We start from the raw sequence: 24,600 nt of genomic DNA, 5'->3' as shown, positions 1-24,600 counted from the left end.
AAGAGTCACTTTAAATCCCAGTGATGAAATATACTATTATTGCGCACATATGTGATCACTATCAATCACTTATGTTGATTGCTTGTTGATCACAGGCAAATACCAATGTCCAGGAACCAGTGGTATTGATAATCGGTTTAGTATTACCAGATTATTTGTATTAATAGTGTATGGCATCACTAATTTAAATAGCACTAAATTGAGAACAAAATTTTACTGTCAAAGTTGTATTACTTTTTAGAACAACAATTTGAGTTGAAAATTAAAAAGTATGTAAATTAAAAAGAATGTTCCACAGTGTATTCCAATCTGATTCAACCTTATAGAACATTCTTAATAATACAAAGGGGAATAAAATAAACATTCATTCAATTATTGTTGTGTAATCGTTTGTTATACAAATACAACAGGAAAACTGAAAAAACAAAGTGATGAAAACAATAATATAAACTGATAGATATAGAAAATAGAGAGTAAAAAAGAGATAACTAATAAAGGAGGTGACTTTTGAAATACTACACATTACGATGTTTTTGGCTGCACCATAAATTACAAATATACAAACCAATCACAGATGAAATAAGTCCGCTTAACAGTGTTTGCAATAGTTGATTAATCGTCTTTACGTGTTAAACTGATTTTTTCGATAATTCGAATAACAAAATCGGCGTATCGGCGAGACCGGGATTCCTTTTGCGGTTTCTTCTTTGGCACATAAACAGAACAAGATAAAGAGTCTCAAATGGAAATGAGCTCAATACAAACCGGAGATCACCAGAGAAGCCTTAAGACCGGATCGACAGATACGTCTGCTAGATTAAAGCCTCAATGTTTCACTTTGACTGCTTCCAATTCACAGTTCAACACAACTCACTATTAAATAAAAAAAGAAACATGATAAAAACGCGGTGTCTTACTGCTCGACATTAGTAAAAAGGTAACTCTAGCGAGGTTCAAACACTCTGTAAGTGCACTGTGACTGGTGTGTTAGCGAGGTCCCCCACGCTGTGTGAAGCCAGCTCCTGGCCGCATGCCTGTACCTCCCCTGCTGAAGCCTCCCCTCTGTCCTCCACGATTCAGCCCTCCTCTCATGCCTCCTCCTCGGCCACCACCACCACCACCACCACCGTCAGAGCGAGGCTTGGTCTTCTTCTCTTCAACATTCAGCTTGACGGCGTTTTCACCAGGGAAAAATATAGGCTGTAAAAAAAATTTTTTTATAAACAAACTATTATCCCTTGGTAATTATTAAGAACTAGATTTTTTTATAGGACTTAATAAAGATTATGGTTTTGAGATGTTTGGATTGGTTTGATTATTAGATAAAGATAAGATGACCCTGCGTTTTCAACTTACTTTTTCAACTTACGATTTTCAACTTACTCCCTATGGGCCGTCCTCCTTAGGCGATATCCGATTACCTCGTACATAAAAAGGTTTGCTACACACATACATATGTGTTTGCTTGAAAATCCAAAAAATAGTGGAAATGTTTTTTGGGTTGATGGAAGTAAGTGTGGTGAATAGCTAAGAGGCAGTGACTCAGGGAAATCTTATTGTTGGAGCTGGTTGGAGACTTTCAGAACCCGAACAGCCAAAGACACGGTAGGCCATCTACAAACAATAAATGACTGTGCTATCTGCAGGAATAACAAGAAAAAATTCCAAGGACACTAGGCATGAGCCTACGACTTTTTCACATTACATCAGGCTAAAAAAAAAAGTTATGCTAGGGGTTGCAGCAATATCACTTTGATAAAATTTATTGGTGAATTGGCAGGTTTTGAACCTGGGACCTCAAGGACCAAAGTCCCGTGCTCTACCACTAGACCAGCTCGTTCCCCACTATCTGCAGCATTAGGAAGGTTCCAGGCCAAAGAAGGGAGACCCACTTCTACTGTGAGACATGTGATTGGAAACCTGGACTCCACCCTGGACAGTGTTTCAAGCGCTACCATACCATGAAAGACTACAAGCAGTCTTAGCTGAATAATCTAGGCTAGTTAGGATCCCTATGATCAAATTCTTAAATGCTAAATAACCAGGATTGATTAGGTACCAATGCCTGTTTTAAAATCTCAGAGTACGCTGATTTATATATTTTTTATCATTAGCTATATTCTTTTATCACAGTTCACTTACTAAAAATAAAACAAACAGACAATAAGAAGGAAAATGATAACAGTTGACAAAAGCTATTAAGAAACAATATATTTGTTTAGTTCTACTTTTTAGTATATAGATAATGATAATCTAATCCTTATATATAATACGTGAAGGCGATTTCTACGAAACACTACTCCTCCGATAATAATGGACGGATTTTTACAAACAATGTGTCAAAATTAAGTATTTTTTGTGTAGACGCCCCCTTTCACCAATTCATGTAATAACTGTCTTCGGGCTTTGCCACACAGGTCATCAAAATCCCAATGTACTTCTTGTGAAGAAAAGATTTTATTTACATAAACAGACGAATAATTTGTATTAATTACAGCTGTTCATAGTAACACACATGATACACACAAGAGCATCGTTTTCAGTTTCGATAACTGGAGTGGAGTGATTGATTACATTATCTTTGAGTCATTGGAAATTGTGACTGTTATTTGTTTTGAAATATAACACCTGCAATACTTTGCAATTGCTCGAATTCGAGCAACAGGTACACTATTATTATATAACTAGTGGCTTGAAGGGACATAAGTCCCTGAAAAGCTCAAATGTAAAACAAACTATTGTAATACAGTATAAACAAACTTAAATAAATCTAATACATATATGAGATATATATCCAAGTACAACATATCTTTTTTGTAAAAAATAGTTTGTTGTTTGTCTTTGTTTGCTTTTGTTGATGTTATTTTTAATAAATAATTTAAATTACTCCAAAGGTTTAACTCTGCTAAAGGCAGCAAACATGTTTGTGAATAAATATTAGTTTACTAAGGTAGCTTTGGTCTTTTGATAGTAAAAAGGCTTTCCTGATTAAAATATTGGAAATTGTCTTCGTCATATATGAAAAGACAAATAAAGGTGTGTTGAGATAAGCTAAGTTCTTAGTTAAAACCGCTAAATTAGCACCCCGTCCCAATTATGTCTAAGTGCATGCTCCTTTTGTAAACACTACAATAAATCTCAAATTAAAAATGTTAGTAAGTATACAAAAAAGTGTAGAATAAATCTTTAACTAATGTTTTGAAATCAAAACAAAGCAGAAGTTTTCAACAATCTTGAATCGATTAATATTTAGTCAATGTAGTTATTTCATGTTGAACATTCCTTCAACACAACAATAACCGTTATGTTAGAAGAAAAAAACTTCATAATTTTTTTCAGCTATTCTAAGTTTAATTCCTTTGATTTGAGCCATCTCCTATGATTCTACTACTTATCATACGCTAAACTAATTTACCTAAAAATACGCAAGTTTGCCAATTGCACAGTAAAATAATTGATTTCAACATTCTAAGACGTAACTAAAAGTATTTATAATTATAGGTAGGCCTAAAGTTATCCCTGGTCTTATATAGTATACAGTACATTGTAGAATTGACTGGCAAATGACTAATCCAAATGTAATATTGCTTACTGGTTTGATTAATCACGATCAGCTGTATTGAAGTAAACAAAAATCAGCAGTAAATGGCTTCTAATGCATTTCTTATGGAGAACATTTTATGTTATATCCAATTTTGTGTAAGAATTTAGGGAATTTCACTATTTTTCCCGCCGTCACAGGATCGAGACCTTTAATTTGAGCCCTCTCCTGTCGTTCTACGACTTCCCAGTCGCCCACAATCGGCTTACGTAATTAACATATGTAGATAGATGACCGAGATGAATGTGTAAATAGGTAGCACATGGAAATACAATTTCTTGAAAATCCTGAACAAATGTGTATCTATTTTTTGTAGGGCCAATAACAAAACTTTTCTTAAAATTGATTTTTGGGTTTTTGTTTACTGAATTACAAAAAAAATTTCTACCTAAGAAGCTTTAGCCACCGAATAACCAGTATAGAAGAGCCTCACTGATACCAGTCCGCTAGTTATGGTTAAATCCAGGAATTTCGTATCTTGAATCCTGAATTTTGAATCCTAACCTTATCCTCAAATTCCTATTTAAAAATAACAATCCTCATCAAACATCAGGGTTAGTTTATTTCCATTCAAGACTAAATCCAGACTTTTCAAGACTACTTTTTTCAACAATTAGTGATGTGTCAATACCAACATTTATCGATTCTCGATACAGATACCTGAAAAATCTCTTCTTAATTTTCGATAGATAGGTCCCTACCGATACATTTTCATTCAGTCCTACCAATTTTCTTAATGAATTTGTTATATTAAACCAACCTCTGTCTAAATGTCATAAAGTATTTTTGAGATAATAGACTATTTTTCAAGAAGAACAAAATTAATGCAGCAGTGCTATCAAGCCTATTTGAGTTTAAACCCTTCTTAACACATTGAATAACTATTATATGAAAGGAAAAAAAGATCTAAAAGAAAGAACAATTTCATTATAACTAGCCAGTAGCCAGCCTGATATTTTCAGTCAAGCCAAACTAGAGGTAATAGCGCGATCACCTCCTGCGGTTGTGGAGACATCATCTTCAACTTCTGGGATCACTGCAAAATCCTGAATATCTTCCTCAGTCACAGAAACATCATCGCTGTCGTTCCCAATCCTGAATATCTACAGAATCGCCATCATCGTTTCCCACAGTCATGGTTGACAATGTAGTCGATTACAGATTCGATTCTTGAATCCTATTAGTCGAATCTTGAGTCCGAATCTTTCCTTGAGATTCGGGCCACATAGATTCTAAATACGGCCCTAGTACTAGTATAATACCCCTACCGCAGCAAACCTGCCTACTAAGCGAGTTTCCATGAATTTATTTCAATTAAATCTATTTAAATAACATTAGGTTTAACCAGTACATAGGTTTGCTGCTACAAGGAAACTAATAAAGTGTGTTTATTAACAAAATATTAATAGCTTAGTATAAAATAAATAAAATTGCCAAGCTTGATCAAAATATATCCATTAAGAAGCAAACAACAACATTTTACAATATTCTCCGTTACCAATAACCGTACAAAATTGATTTGATCATGCTGGTTCGCGAACTCATTCAAGTATATCCCGCCTTACACCAAATTTCATCAAAACCGGGCAAAAATTACTCAAGTTATCGCGTTTACGGTCACACACACACACACACATATAAAATGTTAACGAATTGTGTTTTTGGCCTCTGGGGACATCAAAATGAAAAAATAAATCGGTCCCGGGCCTAAGTCTTACCATGCCACCTACGGTAATAGCTACTTCCCTATGGGGATATTTGCTAAAAATAAAATTGACAATATTAGTAAAACTCCGCTACTTACCCTTGCATTAAGGACAGCCTGCACAGTCTCAACTCTCTCAAAGATTATAAAGCCATAGTTTGGGACCTTGTTCCCATTTTGCCCCTTCAAGTTGGACTTGCTCATTATCCTAAGATCCACGATGGGGCCGTAAGTTTTGAATAAATCCTGCAAAAAAAATTAGTATAATATAACATTAAACTAAATCAAAAATGTACAACCAAGTGAAAAATTGGTTTGTTTGTATAATTTCAATCAGCGGATGTTGTATGTGGGATTATTAAATTGAAATGTCATAAATTGGTAAATTTGTATGCAAACACTCATGAAACTTGACCGTACATAAAAAAATGCCGCTTTCAGTAGGCTACTAGTAATGAAATGTAATATGACAATGATACAAAATGTTTGATGTCGTAAGTCAGAAGTATATTTCTCCATTTTTATTTTAACAAAACCGTTACCAGAGGAGAGCGAAAGGAGCACATTTTCAGCTTTAAACAGGTTGTAGCAGATATTTATATCCTTGTGTTTTCAAATTTAAGTATACTACAACTAAGATTTCATACAGTTTCACTTGATTGTAGCCTATGCATTTACTATTACAGTAGACTTCCTTTAGTTCTGCCGGTCTCAGAAGTGTGCAAAACTCCCTCTAGTTTGGCCGTTTTCAGAAGCGTGAGTCATATCCGATACATTGTCGCACCACAGGTGAATGAACTATGCAGGACTTAAAGTGAAAAGTTTAGTTTCTGCCCGTGGTCGTAAAGTGAACATTGTTAGTAATGTAGCGTAGGTGAAAGTTGTAGGTGTTGTGTGCTCGAACTCTAAGAAAATGTTTTCTAAAATGACTAGCTGAAAAACGTAAACATACTTTTATTACAATGGAACAAAAACTCACGGTCCTCCTAAAGCATCTGGATGGAGAAAAATCTGAGTAAAGCATTTGCAACTTAGAGGTGGTCGGACTAGAGGGAGTCTACTGTAAGCATAAACGCCAGAAAAAAATATTTTGCAAGTGTTATAGTAGTTTGAGTTTTAAGTATATAGTCTTTACGTCCAAATATTTTTATAGTTTAGTATTAATAACGATTTCATCAGACATATCTAATACCTACCCTAAGGTCGTTCTCAGAGGCATTGAGAGGCAAGTTTCCAAGAAACAGCTGATGGTCGTCCGAATACTGTGTCTGGGAGTTAACAGATCTCCGTCTGTCTCCATCAGAGGCTGGTTCTTCTCTTCCACCTACAATAATATGTCACATCTCATACCTGAACTACATGATCTTATAGCCATGCACCACTACAAAATCATCACTGTCTCCCGTGCATGGTTGTGTCATATTCCTGAATATCGATCAGCAGTAATAAATACATCATCGTCGTCTCCTGAGGTACGGAAAAGTTACACCAAGATATCTCTATCGGAGTTATGGAAACGTTATTTAGGTTTTCCACTGTTACAATAACATTATTAAGTTGTCAAAATCAGCAACAAAGGATTACTGTATGCAGGTATTGTAAACCATTTTAAGTATAATACAGTAATCCGGAGGCTATACAACTATTTTAAATAGCGAATTTCTCATATAGGGAATAAGCTATTACCGTAGTACTCATGGTAAGACCTGGACCCAGGACCGATTTACTTTTCCGTTTTGAGGTCCCTAGAGGCCAAAAACACCATCCGCTCGAATTCATATATATATATATATATATATGTCCGTTAGCACGATAACTTGAGCAAAAATGATCCGATTTTGATGAAATTTGGTATAAACCTACATTTATTCTAACGAGTTTGCGAACCAGCATGATCGGACTATGGGAACGGGTGTTAATGGGGGGGGGGGGGGAGTTTATGGGGTAAAAATTGGTTTTTCTCATTTTCAACCCATAAAACATAAAATTTAGAATTTCTTTCCAAACTATTTTGTAGAGCTTAAAAAAACAAATAATTTAGTATATTGAAGCGTTATTATGTGCCTAATGGTTACTGAGTATATTCCGAAAAATTGTAAAATTAAAATTCTTGTTATTAAATAAATGTTATTCTTATGGAGAATAAGTGAACTGTTGTAGTTTGCGTGTTTATGAACATATTTTGATCAAATCTGGAAAAAAACACTTTTACCCTCCTTGTTGCAGCAAACCTAAGTACTTGTTAAACTAATTCTGTTTAAATAAGGAATAAATGTGATATTTTAAGGAGACATTTTAGTGTACCAATCAGGCAAATTAAAATTCTCTCAGACTGCAGGTTTGCTGCAGCGGGGGTATTTAAAATGTTATAAAGGTTTCCCGTGGTCATAAAATCGTTATTAATGTTTTCCACAGTCACGGTAAATAAAATATTGAATATCTCTCACAGACATGTGGACATTATTATTGTCTTCCCTGATCACACAACAAATTCTGATACTCTTCGGTAGTTGTGAAGTCATCATCTAAGTCTTCTACGCTGCAAAATTCTTATCACGTCAGGCGATTGTGTAAATGTGGTATTTTTTGCTACAACGACGATCTTCCGATATATCAGAAGTTCAAACAAACTATTATTTTTTTATAACGTATATAAACATGTTATATTTACAAAAAAAATACTAACTTTATCAAAACTAACCACTTTTGAGAAGAAAATGAATTAGTCTTAGTGGGTTATTTTCACTTGGAAACAAGAACAATGAAATCGTCAGCTGATCCATCCATTTGCTGCTTAGTAATAAAACGTATGTTGGTGTTGCTTTGTTTACTAAGGGTGTTTAAATAAGTTTTTACTTTTTCAGAACATTTTTTTTATTGTGTTTCCAATAGTTTTATGTAGTTTGGTGTTACATAACGTGTGAAATGAGTGATGATTTGAGGTCAAACAAAGTGGACAGGTTATTAGATCTGGAATATAGTGATCTAAGTGACAATAACCTTAGCGATGATGATGAAAACTACGACGACGATGGTAATGACTATTTTAGTCTGAATATGTGGATTATACAGGCGAAAACCCTGACTATCGGTTATTTACCTTTATTATTTGTAAAAAATTTTTGTTAGGTAACTGGAATCTGAAATCATAATATTTTTATGTTCATTACTTAACAACCTTAACCTACAAATAAATTTCCTTTTTTTTGTCTTTTTACAAACATGCATTTTCACAGAGACTTGAATAATACTTTGGACTGCATCTATATTGATTAGCCTACATATTATTATTAGGTTTGAATTGTCATTTTCCAAGTAGTTTGGTTATCCAGCCAAATCGTTATCCAGCTAGGGGCTTGGTCCCGTGGTGGCCGGATACGAGCGGTTCTACTGTATAGTAAAATTCACAACATTTAAATGTTGTTTTGCAATTTTTTTAGTTCTGCAAAGGGTGTTCATCTGAGTTTAAAGTTAGAAGTCACAACACAGACTGTTGTAACATGTCTGAGAATCAAATGATTCTACAGAAAACTGTAATGTAATGAGTTTAAAATTAAGAGCACAGGTTTAAGCACATTGTTATCTAACTGTGGACTCGGCAGAGAGTTTATAGGACAACTACTGTCAAAGATTCTAAAATTCTGATTAAATGGGACAATGACTGATCTGTACTCACCATACTCTCGACTATCCTCAGACAGACTCTGACGAGGGGGTCTGTTCTCCATACCTCGGCCCATTCCCCCCCGCCCTACTGGTCCACTTCCTCTCAACGGACGCATTCCAACACCTCCACGAGGCCCACCCATGTTGATCTCGTTGTTGCGGCTTTCCAATCTTGTCATTGGAGGTGGCTTTAACAACAAATCACTTATTTACTTGATTTTATTTTGATTATTCATCAGGCAATTTTAAAAATAGAAAATATACATATAAATAGATCTTGTATTAAAACAGAATCTAGTTTTATACTGTATTAAAAATAACTATTTAGTCTAAAGAAGCCATCGTTAGCGAGAAAATATAACATGGAAGTAGTGATTCAATCTACAGAATATGATTGATAAGCTACAATATCTATAGAAATTACAATTTTTTATAATAATACTGAGTAAAACTCACTGTGTTTGATGACCATATATGTTTTATTATACAGTTGTCTGATGATAGGTAGGGGTGTGCGAGTACTCGAATCTTCGAGCTTTTTGGTCGAGCTTTTCATTATTCGGCTCGGCTCGAGGCATTTTGAAAAAGCTCGAAGTTCGAGCCGAGCTTTTAATACAAAGTCAAAACACTTAATTTTGGGTCATAATTGAAAACAATGTCATCACAATTCTACGTTGTTCATGCATTCGAGGTTTGATAAGCACGAACCTCAGCTCAGTCAAGACGCAATGATTATCGATCGTAATTTTGAGGAGATAGGAAAGAGACAAACGACCACCTATCACATTGTCTTTCTAACAGCTATTCGTATCGTAATATACAACGCAGTGCGAGTGCGTGATTGGCCTATCGCTATGACGACACACGGTTGCCGTGACAACCTACAGTGCGCACTGAGCACTGCGCCTTGTGTGGGAGGGGAGATTATACCAACAAACAATTTCAGGAATTCTATTTTGGGACGGATGAAAGATAAGGAAGAAACAAAAAGTGGTCACGTGTGCAAATGTAGTGGGCGACACAATAAGGCTGTAAACGAGTATCGTCGTGTCGTTGTTCCTTGTTTGTTTACTTTTTCAGATTTCTTGCGATCCGCCGAAGTTCCTCCGAGCGATCCGCCGAAGTTCCTCCGATGACTCTATCAAACGCCCCTATCTGCTATCTCTCTTTCTCTCTCTCTACCTCTCTCTCTCTAACAATGTACTGATTAAACAGATTGTGGTTGAAGACTTTTCTACTTATAAGTTTCCCTGCAGTTATTTTAGTTCAATCAATCCTATAACCTTTCTAATGTTTATCAAAATAATTAATTATCTGTTTTGTATTTTATTTCCTTTAAACCAACCCCTATATACCATATGTATTTTATAGAATAAAATGTTTGTTTATAAAGTTTGACTGGCCACACAATTTTGTACCTTTTTTTTATTTTGTATAAAGTAACAGTTACCTTGATGATTATATGTATCAATAAGTTGTGCGTGCTGTAGTGAATGCTTTTTATTATCAAAATAAGTAATGAATTATTAATTTTTGATAATAATACATGGGTCATTAAATACCATAATGTGATGTAGTTTCCTATTTGTAACTTGCAAATAATAATAATTGATAGTTAATTCTGGAAAATGAAAAATAGTGATCGCATTCATAAACCTGTTGTCAAAACAGCAACACGGGTGTAAGGGTTTATTGTTTCATAGGGGTACAAAGGACGTGGGTGTTTCAAGGACAAAGTGTTGGGCCTCCCGGTTTAGGCGGGAGGGGTGGCGGTGAGACTGCAAGAAGGGGAGGAAACTGGTTTTGGCTATTTATTGATTAGTTCGCCGACCCTTCTAGATAACAAAATTGAGTGATAGTGTTAATTCATACTGTTCTTTATTTCATTTCTTGTTTACTTTGTGTGTTATTCTATTAATTTTAGTGTTTTGGTCTATTTCCTCCATATGTCAATTATATCTTTTTTAATATAAGTTTACTTTTTACTTGTCTCTCCACCTTTTTGGATCCAAACCAACTATGTTCTTTTTTGATTAATACGATTGATAAAACTAAAATATTTTGTGCATGGAAAACAACAAGAATTATCACGTGTTTTTAAATTTATTTTGTATTTATTTATACAAAATAGAATTAAATATTCATAGTAGTTACAATATACATAATAATGTAATCGACTTGCTAGTTGTTTTGTCGTCATTCAAGGTCGCGTTGCTGTTCTGTTATGAAAGACAATCTGATTGTCTCAGTCTGCACTGCATATCTCGTCAGGCCTTCAATTATCCTTTTATTTCATGCATCTTAATTTAGTTCAGTTGAGTTCTTATCGTGATTATCTACTATTTGTTGTCTTGACAATTCTCAATGTTTTTAAACATATTAAAATAACATTGTGTTTATTTAAACACTGACTGAACATTATTATTATGCACTTTTTGAAGAAAAAAAAAAGTTTAATAATTTAGATAAGGTGACGCTAGAAAAAGCTCGGCTCGAAAAAGCTCGAGCTCGAAAATTTTTGAAAAAGCTCGGCTCGGCTCGGCTCGAGGTTGAAAATCACTATTCGCACACCCCAAATGATAGGTATTTGAAACTAATAAAAAACACAAACCAACTAATTGTTACAACAACACTGATGTATTGTTAACTAGATTCATGTATGTACCGGTGAGGGAGGAGACTTGGATGGTGCGCTGGGACTGGTGTTGAAGTTAGCCACACCACCTCCAGACTTGACCAGAGTTGAGGCATAGGTCTTGGGCTCGTTTGATGATACTAAACAAATAGAAATTATAAATTAATTATTGTGTTCGAGATATTGTCAATTAGGACTAACAATAAGAAAAAACACCTAATAGCCCCATTCTTGGCAGCTATTTAAAAACTTTTTAGTGGCAGGACATTTTATACTTTCAAGTGTAGAGAAAGTAATACAAGTTTACAGAATGGCTGCTGTCATGGCTATTGCCAACTATGAAGTGTTGCCACATATCAAGTACAAAGCATAAATTTATACACACACACACCTATACACAATAGGCCTATTATGCATTTAGCTAGATGCTTGGACAGGACTATCTTAGATTAAGGTTGGGGCAGTGACTCGTCCGTTGGAGCACATGAACCCCCTATGAAATAGGGAACAAAAAAAAAACAATGATAACACAAGTTTATGCTCAGAAGACTATGGTCTATTAATTAGTAGGTTTTAACAAGTTACGCCATGACAAGGTATGTCGGCGTGACTGAAGCGCCTGCAATCTGAGTGCGACAGTACGCACAAACACTACGAGCTGAGCTGCCGGCTATGCAGCTCATGCTCTACTATACGAATGGACAGGTCTATTTCATGCCGGTGGAGAGGAGGTCGCTTCATTCCCTGCAAAGCTTACGAGGAGCTGCTCATTGGCTGATAGACGCACACGTGACTTTGTTGTTGTTGATCTGTCACTTGCTATTGCACTTCACTGCACTAGTTCACTGTGTCACCATTGACTACACACAGAATAGACGTTCCATGTGATATGAAAGTTTGAAGACAAGAAAATAGATGAAGTTCAGGACCATCTCACCAGAGTTTACTAGTGCAAACAGCTGATTGATTTATCACTTAACATAGAATATTGTCATTAGTTGGTGACAATCTCAACAGATTTTTTTTTTTTTTTTTTTATATATAAGTCTATTCTATAGTATAGTCAATTGTAAGGTCCCAAATTAGACCTCGATTCAATTTTAAATCAGAGCGGGAAATTTTACCGGCAGTGTTCACCCGCCGCAATAGTAGCGTCTTAAGGACGTAGTGGTAGGGGTAGGGCGAGAGTTCTCCAGGACCTAGGATCAACCGGCACTCGATTGGCCGGCGTGTAGCTGGTCACTTCCCTCTCTTGGCTACTCCCTGTTAACCTGCTCTAATTTACCAAACCCATTGGGTAAAATAAACGTGGACGTCGTCCCTATTCTGGACGATCACCAACTGTAAGTACTCTGGGTATTAAATATAATTAAATTCACTATTATTATTTTTTGCTGTTATATTCCTTTTTGGTGGAATTTATAGGCCAAGGTAGTTTCGAACTAAATAGCTAGATAGGTTATACTCTTAACAAGACTAGTTTCGGGTATTGTTAGTTGTCTTCTTGAGAATTAGATTGATTAATTCTTGGTGTAGACTAATAGATGCCTACTACCGTATTTTATTAAATTGAATTGTTAGGGGACGGGCGAAACAGCTCACGTCCATCGATAGTAGCTTAGCTCTACACTTGCCATTAACAACCATATGTTAAAGAACGTATTCTATTACTTTTGTTATTAAAATTTGGTGGTTAGGGGACGGGCGAAATAGCTCACGTCCATCGATAGTAGCTTAGCTCTGCACTTGTCACTCATAACCATAAATTATAGTTGTTACAGAACGTATTTTATTTTGTTAAATTGAACTACTAGGTGGCGGGCGAAAAAGCTCTGCTTATATTACTTCACTTGTTACCAATTTAAATTCTTATTAGGTGACAGGCGGAACAGCCTTGTCGTGATCCGTCCCGTCGTGTGGTCTATTAATTAATACCCATCTATTTAGATTAATTCACTTAAAATTGATTTAAACCTGAGATATTCCCCACGTCACACCCGGGTGAAACAACTTAGGGAACCTAGGACGTAGTTGTTAGTCGTGACAATAATTTTCATTAGTATTCTTATTTTTGATTTTATTGGTTTTTATTAAAAGGTGAAGTGACCTTTTTGGAAGTAATTTTATTTTGGTGAGCGTAGGTAACGCACTAGAGGTAGTGTTGGTTCACGGCTAACCTACGGTTCTTTCCTTTTGTGACGCTTGATTAGCCTTTTTAACTCAACATAAATGATAATAAAAACACGACCGGGGATTAATTGGCTTTAATTTGGGCAATGATGATGACCAATGATTTAATGAATAAATGATCAAATCCTATGGTCTGAGCCCAGCCAATTAATAATTTAACTTTAACCCTGGACACACCGGACTGTAGCAGATCCGAGGCATATAAGGTGTATTTTTACCCCCAAGGAATTAACACCTTACACAATGGTGTCACTTACGACCTCAGAAAGTGTTGAGAAATACTAAAATGTCACCTGCAATGTTCTTATTTTTTTGGTGGTAGGCCAACTCCGAAACTTAATTTATGTAAAACGTTATTAATTTCCAACAGAAAGGTTTTAATGAAACCTTTTTAACAAAACATATGACAGCAATGAAAAGCTACGTCAAGTCCGATATGTCATCTTTGTAACCCATACTACCCCTCTCCACCCTGGTGTTCCCCATCCACAGGGCCTGTGAACCTCCTAAAATCAATGGTGTGTTGATACCAAAATGTATCGATTCTCAATTCTTGATCCCAAAACCAATTTTTGTACTTTTACCAAATTTATTTTGAGCTACCCCCCAACCCCGCTACCCCTAAACGCAAAATTTTCAAAACTGACCATAATTATTGTAGCCCTTTATATCCAAACAAGTTGCCGCAAACCGATTTCAAATATCTCTAATGGTTAAAAAGTTAAAGAGGGTGCAAGTTAATGTTTTTGCCACCCTCATGGTTATTTGCATTTGAAACGTTTTATGGCGCCATTTTGTTATTAGTGAGCCGATTTTGGTTTTCTTTATGTCAATGTTTATGTTTTGTCAAGACCTGTAAAATGATACCAAACTCGACTGTACTTGTCATTTGAAAATGTTGAGCTACCCCCTACCCACGCTACCCCTAAGGGCAAAATTTTCAAAATTGACCATAATTATTGTAGCCCCTCTCCCTCATATCTAAGAAGGTTGCCGCAAACCGATTTCAAATATCTCAAATGGTTGAAAAGTTAAGGGGGGGTGTAAGTTACTTTTCAGCCACCCTGTATTTGTAACTGTTTACAAGTGAGTAAATGAGTTTAAACGTACATCAACGCAAGATGAACCCTGTTCAGGATGACGCAGTGGAAGTGACTACACCCACATAAATTTTAGTGAGAAAATGTATGCTTTTCTTAATACTGTATAAAACTTAATAGGCCTACTATTGTCTAGCCACTGATTATACCATTGTCCTGAGTGAGAGGGGGGTTGTTGTTGTCCTGGTCCAAGGGAGGAGGAGTGGTGTACTGGTCTTGAGGCTGCTTGTCCTCTATCTCTATGTCTGCTGACTCAGGCTGTTCAGGCTCAGACACAGTGACAGCTCCGTACACAGGCACTGTCTGTGGAGGAGGAGGCTGCATCTGTGGAGGCTGCTGCGGGACGTGGTGGGGAATTATGTCATTGTAAGAGGGAGTGGCAGGAGTAGGCTGTACAGGGGTGGGTTCAGTCACATGTTCCACGTGAGGTGTTCCATTGACAGTAGGCATGGTCGGGGGCAGGGCCGTCTGGTAGTAAGTGCTCTCCTGCTGCTGCTGCTGCTGCTGTGACATAAAAAACAAGTACTGAGTCTGGTATAATATTTGGTTTCTATATTATATTATTATATTGGGGGTTTTTATAGGAAGCTGACCAGTTAATTGGTGTAAATTGGTTGACAGATTGTCAAAATGAAACAACAAGTCCTCAAGATTTATTTCTGGCTAAAACATTTTTAAAGGGTGATGTGACACAATCAACTGAGTCTCCTCCACCATCTCAAATGAATGATTCAAAATGTTCAATAAAAACCTATTCACATTCTCCAATTAGGAAAACACTGGAAATACTTTATTTTTCACAACAAACAACATTAAGACTTTTTTTATGTCAAAAGCAAATAGTTAACTGAACTTGCATTACACACAAAATTTCAAGCTACATACACAAACATTAGAATATTTCACTGTCACTGACAGCATTTTCAACTGGTCTAATGGTGGCAACTGTTTCAACAACACCTTGGACACCATAGAAATGTAGAAAGCTATCTTCCTCAGTTGAAAATTCTGTCAGTGACAGTGAAATATTTTGTGTTTCTTGTGCCAGTTTAAAGTCTTCCCCATTTATTTAAGAGGCCTTGGAAGCTGGAGGCTGGCGACCATATTGGATAATTTTAAACAGCTGCTGAAGAGTTAATTATAATCCAAAAATAGTTTTTCAAACACCAAAGTGGTTATAATGTAAATAGTGATGGGTCAGGACCACTTTTTCAAAGTCGGTAGTGGTTCTTAGCCAAAATTGATTCTCGGTTCTCGGTTCCGATACCTTATTTTAATTTTTTAGGATAGTCTACTTAATTTTTATTTTTTAAATAAAACAGTATTTCAATTTTATAGTATTTTGCATTAGTATAGGATTGTACAAAACTTTTTGTACAAAAAAAACACACTAAAGTAGCCAAACACATTCAAATCAAAATAATGTAGCTTGTTATTTGATGAATTGGTGATGTGTCGATACCAAAACTTATCGATTCTTGAAACCAATACCTAAAAACAATTCTCAATTCCAATATCATTTTTTAAATAGTTTAACCAAGTTTACTGAATGGATTGGTTATACAGTTGAACCTCTATAAGACGAATTTCAAGGGGTACGGTAAAAATTTGTACTATAGAGGTTTTCTTAATAAAGGGGGTCGTTTTATCGAGGTTTAATGCTGCTGTTATTCTTCTTATAGAGGTTTCTCTTCACTCCAAGGTTTTCTCCAAACAATGACTGAGGAATGAGGAGGGATGGATGGGGGTTTCATGTTGAGACAAACTTCTGTTTGTTTTGAAAACTACGTACTATGGAGGTTAAGATTATGAGAAATTCGTCTTATAGAGGTCACGTTCGTCTTGTAGAGGTTTTGTGCTAAGAATATTCGTTGTATAGAGGTTAATCAGTCCTAGCCCATGTAACAAACAAATTCGTCTTATGGAGGTTTTTAACTTAATTAATACGTTGTATAGAGGTGTTTTTAGCATTGACCTATATGAAAGTTTCAAGGGTATTAAAAAAAATTTGCCTTATCGAGGAATTCGTTTTATCGAGGTTCGTACAAACGAGGTTCGACTGTACTATAACAGCCCCTGTCTTTATGAATTTCTATTAAGTATTTTTGATGTAGGCTATTAGGGGTATTTTTTAAGTAAAAAAAAGTATGCAGCAATGAAACATTCTAACTAGCCTACTAGTGTAAACCCTTCTTATCACATCAAATAACTACCATATTTAAGGTACTAGAGGTGTGCCTGTGCCTGCCTGATATTTTCAGTCCAGCCAAACTCAAAGTAATATCGTGATAATCGTCCTATTCTGAGATCACTGCAAAATTCGAAATATCTTTCTCAATTACTAAACCATCATCACTGTTTTTCACGGTCCCGACAAGATCATGAACATCTTTTGTGGCTGTGTAGACCATCAATGTTTTACGGATGGCGGCAAGATCATAAAAATCTCCCGTGGCCGTGTAGACATCATCTTCCACGATTGTGGCAACATCATGAACATCACCGACAGTCATTTAGACATCATAATCGTCTCCTGCGATTCTGCTATCGCGGCAAAATCATGAACATTTCCCACGGTTGCAGAAATGTCTTAGTCGTCGTCCACGATTGGGGCAAAATCATGAGCATCTCTTGCGGCCATGTAGACGTCATTGTCGTCTCCCGGGATCGCAGTAACGTCATCCACGATCGCAGAAAAATCTTCTCCCGCGGTCACAGAAATGTCATCGCCGTCTTGCGCGATCGCGGCAATATCGGTAATCTTTCAGCATTATCGGTACCGACATTTCACCGTTGGTTCTCAGTCCCGGTTCTTTTGCCAAGAGCCGGCGGAATCGACATTCGACGTGGAGACCTATCACTAATAAATATCTAGTATACTGTGAGATTAGAAGTGTTGTATGTTGTTTTGAATGTATTTCCAAAGGAATCCATGGAAGCCAACGGCCATGTTGGATTTGCCTGCCATAAGAGCAATGTTAATTTTGTTATTTTCAAATAGCCGTTGAAGAGTTATTTACTAATTCAAAATATTTTTTCAAATACTAATGTGATTGTAATTTTAAAATCTAGTGTACTACGAATTAGAGATGGACTGACCAAGTATTGAACGACATCAGGACAATGGGTGCAAGTGTCAACTTGGCAGAAGACAGAGAAGGGTGGAAGAGGCTGGTACACGAGGCGAAGAATCAACTGAGATTTGTGGAGCCACGGCAGTAAGTAAGTAAGTGTACTATGAGATTAGAAATTGGCTTTGTAGTTTTTTAATTGTTTTATGAGTTAGAATGTATAGGCTCCAAGCCTGATATCCTCATAAAAAATCGTGAAAACCTAATCTCTTGTGCTCTAGGTTACATTCTGAACTTCTAGTATCTATAAGTATTAAAGAGGATGTTTGTATATATATATATTTGGCAGTGATAAACTCAGACACCGCTAAACCGATTTCCACGAAACTTGGTACATACGTGTAGAATTTCATGGAATAGGTTCATATACCATCAATTTCGTGATCCGTCCAATCGGCTCCCCCCCAGTGGCTCTGGAGTAAAGAAACTTATTCTAGTGTGGTATTTTTTTTATATTTTTTTTTAGTTTTTCATGCCTGAATGAAAAATTATTACAATTTTATTCTTTTAGCTGTTGTTTTGAAATTAGAAATGTTAAGAAACATTGTTTTCAAGGACTAACTCTGTTAGGTGTTCATGTACTCAGGGGTGCCCATCCCCCCTGTGGGATAATTTGAATATGTTACTTTAAAAATGTAATAAAAAGACAAATTTTGTAGTGATAATATTTACATATTTTGATGCACGCACCTTTTGACGTCTTGAAGTCGAGTTGTAGTTAGGGGCGCCCCTGTGATGATGGGAGATGCTTTCACTACTTGCACTGTTACCTAGTTTCGTCCTAGTTCTTTGCAACACTGAATTTAATATAATAATGTGAATGTCCAAAACAATAAATAAAACAAAAAACTGCTGCTTGCTTAACTAAAATAATAATAAACTGGTATTTTAAAAAGGGAAAGTAAATGGCAACTGATGGCCTTAGAATGAGAATTGAATACAGTACAAAGTTACTGATGAACTTGTAGTTTTAAGTTTAGTGGACTGTAGTTGAGTTGAGAGTGACCGGTTGACCGGTAGAAAGAAGGGGGGAGGGAGGGAGAGAGAGAGATAGAAGATATGACAGTCTGTCTATGGAATTGAAACAATTGGATTGGGACTGAACAATATGGAACTGAAATATTCTTCTAAGGCCAAATGGGAACAAACAATATAGTAGAAATCCTTGACATATTCCCCCCCTTGAACCAATCCGGTTCAACAGAAAATAAATGAAAGACAGCTTTTTTGAGAAAAATTAAGAAATAGAGGGGTACAGTAGCCAGGTTTTGAGGTTATTGTAAGGGTAAGCAGGACACCTTAACAGCAGGACGGGTTAAGGATCTGCCTGAAGTCTTGACCTTTACCACTCTCACGGTTCCGTCGGAGCCAGGAGAAACTTCGAGGATTCGTCCCATTTTCCAAGACAGTGGAGGTAAATTGTCATCATGGATAATAACCATATCTCCTATCTTTAGGTTCTTCTGAGGTTTGGTCCACTTGGAACGCTCTTGAAGTGTTTGAAGGTACTCTCTATTCCACCTACGCCAGATGTGTTGTGAGAAAGCTTGAACTCTTCTCCAATGCTGCACAGGTGTAGAGTCTAGAAGATAAGGCTCAATTAAAGAAACTAATGGTCCTCCAGTGAGGAAATGTCCTGGTGTGAGTGGTTCCAAGTCATTGGGGTCAGATGATAATGGTGTGATTGGTCTAGAGTTCAACATAGCTTCTACACGTGTTGTTAAAGTGATAAACTCTTCATAAGTCAAAACTTGGTCACCTATGACTCGATAAGACCTACTAAGTAAGATGATACTTAGCGCTCTTGATTGCGCGTTCCCATAATCCCCCTTGATGAGGTGCTTTGGGTGGATTAAAGTGGAAGGTAATTCTGTTATCTTGAGCATATTGCTGAGTTTCTGGTGATTTCATCAGATCTTCAAAGGTTTTCCGAAGAGTTGAGCTGGTGCCAATGAAGTTGGTGCCACAGTCGGAGTAGAGATCTGAGACTAATCCTCTTCTAGAAATAAATCTTGTTAGTGAGGCAATGAAAGTGTTTGTAGACAAATCGGTAACAACTTCAAGATGTACTGCCTTGGAGACGAAGCAGATGAACAAACAGAGGTATACCTTGATGGGTTGTACTTTTCGAAGTTTGAAGAGTTTCACTGTGAATGGACCTGCATAGTCAACAGCAGAAACGTTGAAACATCTAGTAGGAATTACTCGACCTGAAGGTAAGTCAGCCATTAAAGGGAAGGTGGTTCTAGGTTTAACCTTAAAGCAGCGAACACACTCAAATATTACAGAACGGATGACACTTCGTGCCGATAATATCCAATACTTCTCTTGGAGTATTGCTTGTAGTTGCAGAGGTCCTACATGAAGATGAGACTTGTGGTAAAAATCAATGAGATGACGTACAACAGGATGACGTTTTGGCAAAATTATTGGGTGTTTTGCCGAAAAAGGCAAGTTAGAGTTTTTTAATCTTCCTCCAACTCTTAAAATTCCTTCAGAATCCAGAAAGGGTGCTAAGCGTAGAATGCGATTAGAACAGACTTTGTTCTTGCGCAACACTTCATCCTTAAAGGACAAGCTTTGAATTAGCCAACAAATTCGTTTGTCAGAATTCTCAAGTTCTTCACTGGTAAGGGAATGTGTAATCCTTTGTTTACTTTTCAGACAAGAAATAAAACGCAAAACATATCCCATAACATGTAGTGTAGTTTTCCACGAAGAAAATTTTGAAATCCATCCATCATTGTCCGATGTGGTTACAAGATTGAGGGTCGTAGTTTTCAATTCAGGAAGCTCATTATCTGGGACGAACATATGGCAAGTTTGAGGCCAGGTAGAGGAGTCTCCTTGGAGCCATTGGGGACCAGACCACCACTGCTCAAGATGAAGTAGGCTTGAGGCGGTTAACCCGCGAGAAGCGTAGTCCGCAGGATTATCGTTGGTAGACACATGTCTCCATGTACAAATAGGTATAAGTTCTTGTATTTGAGCCACACGATTAGCAACAAAAAGCTTGAGTAGATAAGACGGGGTTTTAATCCATGACAGGGCGATACTGGAGTCACACCATGCAAACATGGAAGTTTTGTAAGAGCTAGAAAATTGCTCGTGACAATAATTTAACAATTTTGCTAACAGATGAGCACCACATAATTCCAATCTCGGAATTGTTACACGTTTCAACGGTGCAACTTTTGACTTTGCAATCAACAGATTCACATTGACATTTCCAGAAGAATCTTCAGCTCTTAGATAAACACAAGCTGCATAACCACACTCGCTTGCATCGGAAAATCCATGTAGTTCAATATTTACACAATTGGCTAAATGTAAGTAGGTATCGAGGTATTCGGAGAGTTTCTATGTTTGGTAGCTCTAGAATGAACTGTGACCATTTTTCAGCTATAGGCTGAGGGAGTTGTGTGTCCCAGTCGAGTCCTAACGTCCATATGTGTTGCATTAGGGTCTTAGCCCAAAAAGTAATAGGGGCTAACATTCCAATCGGGTCAAAAATCTGTCCTATGGTAGAGAGGACAGACCGTTTTGTTATGATCTCAGAAGGTTTATTGATCATATAAGAGAATTCATCTGTTTCAGAAATCCATTTTAGGCCTAATACACTGTGGTACGATTGACCTGTAGAACGAAATATGTGAGGGGTTTCACAGAAATTCTTTGGAAGATGATCGAGTAGTTTTGGATGGTTAGAAGACCATTTGCGGAGCTCAAAACCGCCCTTCTGCAGGAGATTGATGACGTCCCGTTGAAGTTCCAATGCTTCTTCAATGGAGTTACAGCCTAACACAGCATCATCTACATATATCTGATTTTTCAGGGCCTTTGCCGCAAGTTGGTGATTCTCACCCTCGTCAGTTATTAACTGTTTCACAACTCTATTAGCCAAGTACGGTGATGAGGTAAGTCCATAAGTAACAGTAGTTAGCTGGTAGATCTGTAGAGGACAACTTTCATTCTCTCTCCAATAAATCAACTGGAAAACTTGATCATCACGATGAATCTCAATTTGTCTGAACATTTGTCTTATGTCGCACAGTAGTACTATTTTATGCTGTCGAAATCGAAAGATTATATCGGATATTTCACTATGTAGTTTAGGTCCTAGATGCTGAATATTATTTAAGGTTACACCAGTGGATGTAGGAGCCGAAGCGTTGAAAACTACTCTGATTTTTCCGTCTTTGAAAACTCCATGATGGGGTAAGAAACAGTGTGGATGTGAAAGATTCAAATCTGAATCTACTAGTTTCATATGACCAGATGACTTATAATCCTCCATAAATTCAGAATATTTTTTCTTGAATTCTGGCTGTGTTTGAAATTTGCGCTCTAGTGACTGAAAAGTGCGTTTGGCAATGTTAGATGAATCGCCTAACTTAGAAGGACTGTCTTTGAAAGGTATGCGACATACATATCTACCCTTAGGAGTACGAGAATGTGTCTCGATGAAATGTTTTTCACAGTCTTTATCTTGAGGCGAGAGAAGAGGTATTGAAGGTGGTTCTTCGAGAGACCAAAACTTCTGTAGAGTAGAGTGAAGATCGATATCAGTGGTAGATAAGAATGTAGAAGTGCCCATAGGGTATGAAACTGATTTGAAGATAGGTGTGGTACCTATTACAACATAGCCAAAAATAGTGTTGAGAACATATGGCATGTTAGCTCCAAGACTGACTGAGGATCCGAGTAGAGTTTGAGGGAAGAGGTCCGCTCCGATGAGTAGGTCGATGGGACCAGGCAAATCAAATGTTGGGTCAGCAAGAGTGTAACCCTTAAGTGTGGATTTCACAGAGTTAGGTAACTGAACGGCTGGTTGATTATTTGAAATTTTGTCCAGAATAAGCACAGGATGTGAACCAGCAAAAACATGTCCACTAAGAGTGGATAGTGACACATGAGAGATGCCTCTTGAATTTACTTTGGCAGAAGAAATTCCCATTATAGAAGGGACATTTGCTTTTGTTCGCTGTAGTTGCAAAAGTGTAGCACAATGCTGTGTGATTATAGTATTTTGCGAGGCGCTGTCAAGTATAGCACGCACTACTAATGACTGGCCGTTGATTGAGGATACATTGACTAGAGCTGTAGCTAGGAGTACTAGACCTCCATTTTCAGCTACACTGACAAGACTTGCTGAAGTGCTCCCGGTTGTCGAAGATTCTGAACAATTGTTTTGCACATTTCCGACAATAGTATTCGTAGACAAAGGACTACTATCAGAGGAATTAGGTAGGCCTAAACGTGTTTGCTGAGAAGCATTATTCTCAATTTTGCCAAAATGAAGCAAAGTATGATGTCGTCTCTTACAGGTACGACAAGTATGTTTAGAGACACAGCTGCTCAGTCTATGCTGCTGGTTTAAACAGTTAACACATAGGTTCTTAGATTTCACAAAACCTTGCCTAGTTTGTGGAGTAAGGGCTAAAAACTTTTCACACCTGTAGATTGAGTGTGTATCAGAATTGCAAAATACACAATTTGAAGTGAACGGCTTGCTTGTTAGCATGACATACTTGGCTGTTTTTCCACTAGTGGAGTTTTTGGAAAATGAAGCATTTTTGCTAAGACTAGATGAACTGACCTTACCATGTGACCCACATGACACAGTCAAGAGGCCTATGTTTGCTGCCTCCCTCTGTGAGCACTCTTTTTCTAGAAAGGAAACAACATCCTTAATGCTAGGGATTTCTTCATAATTACTGCGCTTACGCTCAAACTCAGCACGGAGATTGGTGTCGAATTTTCGCAAAATACAAGATGTCAGAAGAACACTTTCATTAGAGATATCATGGCCTAAGGCCTTTAATGCCTCATAGTTTTCGTTGTATTTTGATAAAAAAATCCCTTAGTTGGTTGACAGTGGGTTTTTGTAAGACAGGTAAATCCAAAATGTTGCTTACATGAAGATTAACTAGTAGCCTAGTGTTCTTATATCGCTTAACTAATGCGTTCCATGCAATTAGGTAGTTAGCCGCATTGACAGGTAATGATTTGACTAAGTTTAGAGGCTCATTTGCCAAACAAGACAACAAGTATGTTAACTTTTCAACATTTGACAGAGAATCATTTTTGTGGACAGTTTCCTCAAATAAATTTTGAAATGCAATCCATTGTTCTGCATCTCCAGAAAATGTAGGTAGAGTTATGCGTGGAAGTTTTACTGTGCATTGTGAAACAGAGGGCTGATTAGGTTGAGCAACCTCAGTCGATTCATTAAGTTGAGGTACATTGCTAGGAAGCAAAGTTGTTGCTGTACATTGAATTTCAATAAAAAGATCTGAGATAGTTTCCTGAAGTTTACTTATTTTGTCAGTGTCGATGTCAGAATCACATACAGTGCCAAAAAGTTTATTGAGAGATTTTTCAAATTCATTATGTTTTTTAGTAGCAGTGTCTAAGAGTGCTCTCAATTTATTTAACTGTGGATTAGTTAATTCCGCAACAACACTTAAGTCATATAAAGCCTTGACTTGTTTATGAATAGCCTTAATTCTAATCTCAAGAAGCTCAGAAGATTTAATAAATGTAGTAAACCTCATATTGTAAGACGAAAT

General features: G+C 36.8%; 1 protein-coding gene across 2 annotated transcripts in view; it reads right to left on the bottom strand.

The window, feature by feature from the left end:
- Window positions 1–367: 367 nt before the first annotated feature.
- The window catches only part of LOC128982470 (ras GTPase-activating protein-binding protein 1-like), a 57,503-nt gene continuing 33,270 nt past the window's right edge, over window positions 368–24,600 (bottom strand). The window contains exons 6-11 of one of the 2 annotated variants that reach the window (XM_054401430.1): window positions 15,047–15,401; window positions 11,638–11,747; window positions 8,983–9,160; window positions 6,503–6,630; window positions 5,406–5,552; window positions 368–1,200 (exon numbers count right to left, since the gene is read on the bottom strand). In XM_054401430.1, coding sequence (XP_054257405.1) covers window positions 988–1,200; window positions 5,406–5,552; window positions 6,503–6,630; window positions 8,983–9,160; window positions 11,638–11,747; window positions 15,047–15,401 — 1,131 coding nt within the window. In that variant the 3' untranslated portion in view covers window positions 368–987. The remainder of the gene's footprint in view (window positions 1,201–5,405; window positions 5,553–6,502; window positions 6,631–8,982; window positions 9,161–11,637; window positions 11,748–15,046; window positions 15,402–24,600) is intronic. The other variant, XM_054401431.1, reaches the window with a different exon arrangement.

Source organism: Macrosteles quadrilineatus, unplaced genomic scaffold, assembly GCF_028750875.1.
Source record: "Macrosteles quadrilineatus isolate MER2022 unplaced genomic scaffold, UCM_ALF_1.0 Scaffold_368__1_contigs__length_84752, whole genome shotgun sequence".
Lineage (NCBI taxonomy): Eukaryota > Metazoa > Arthropoda > Insecta > Hemiptera > Cicadellidae > Macrosteles > Macrosteles quadrilineatus.
The sequence above is the reverse complement of the archived record's forward strand: the minus strand, read 5'-3'. Positions and strand labels throughout refer to the sequence as shown.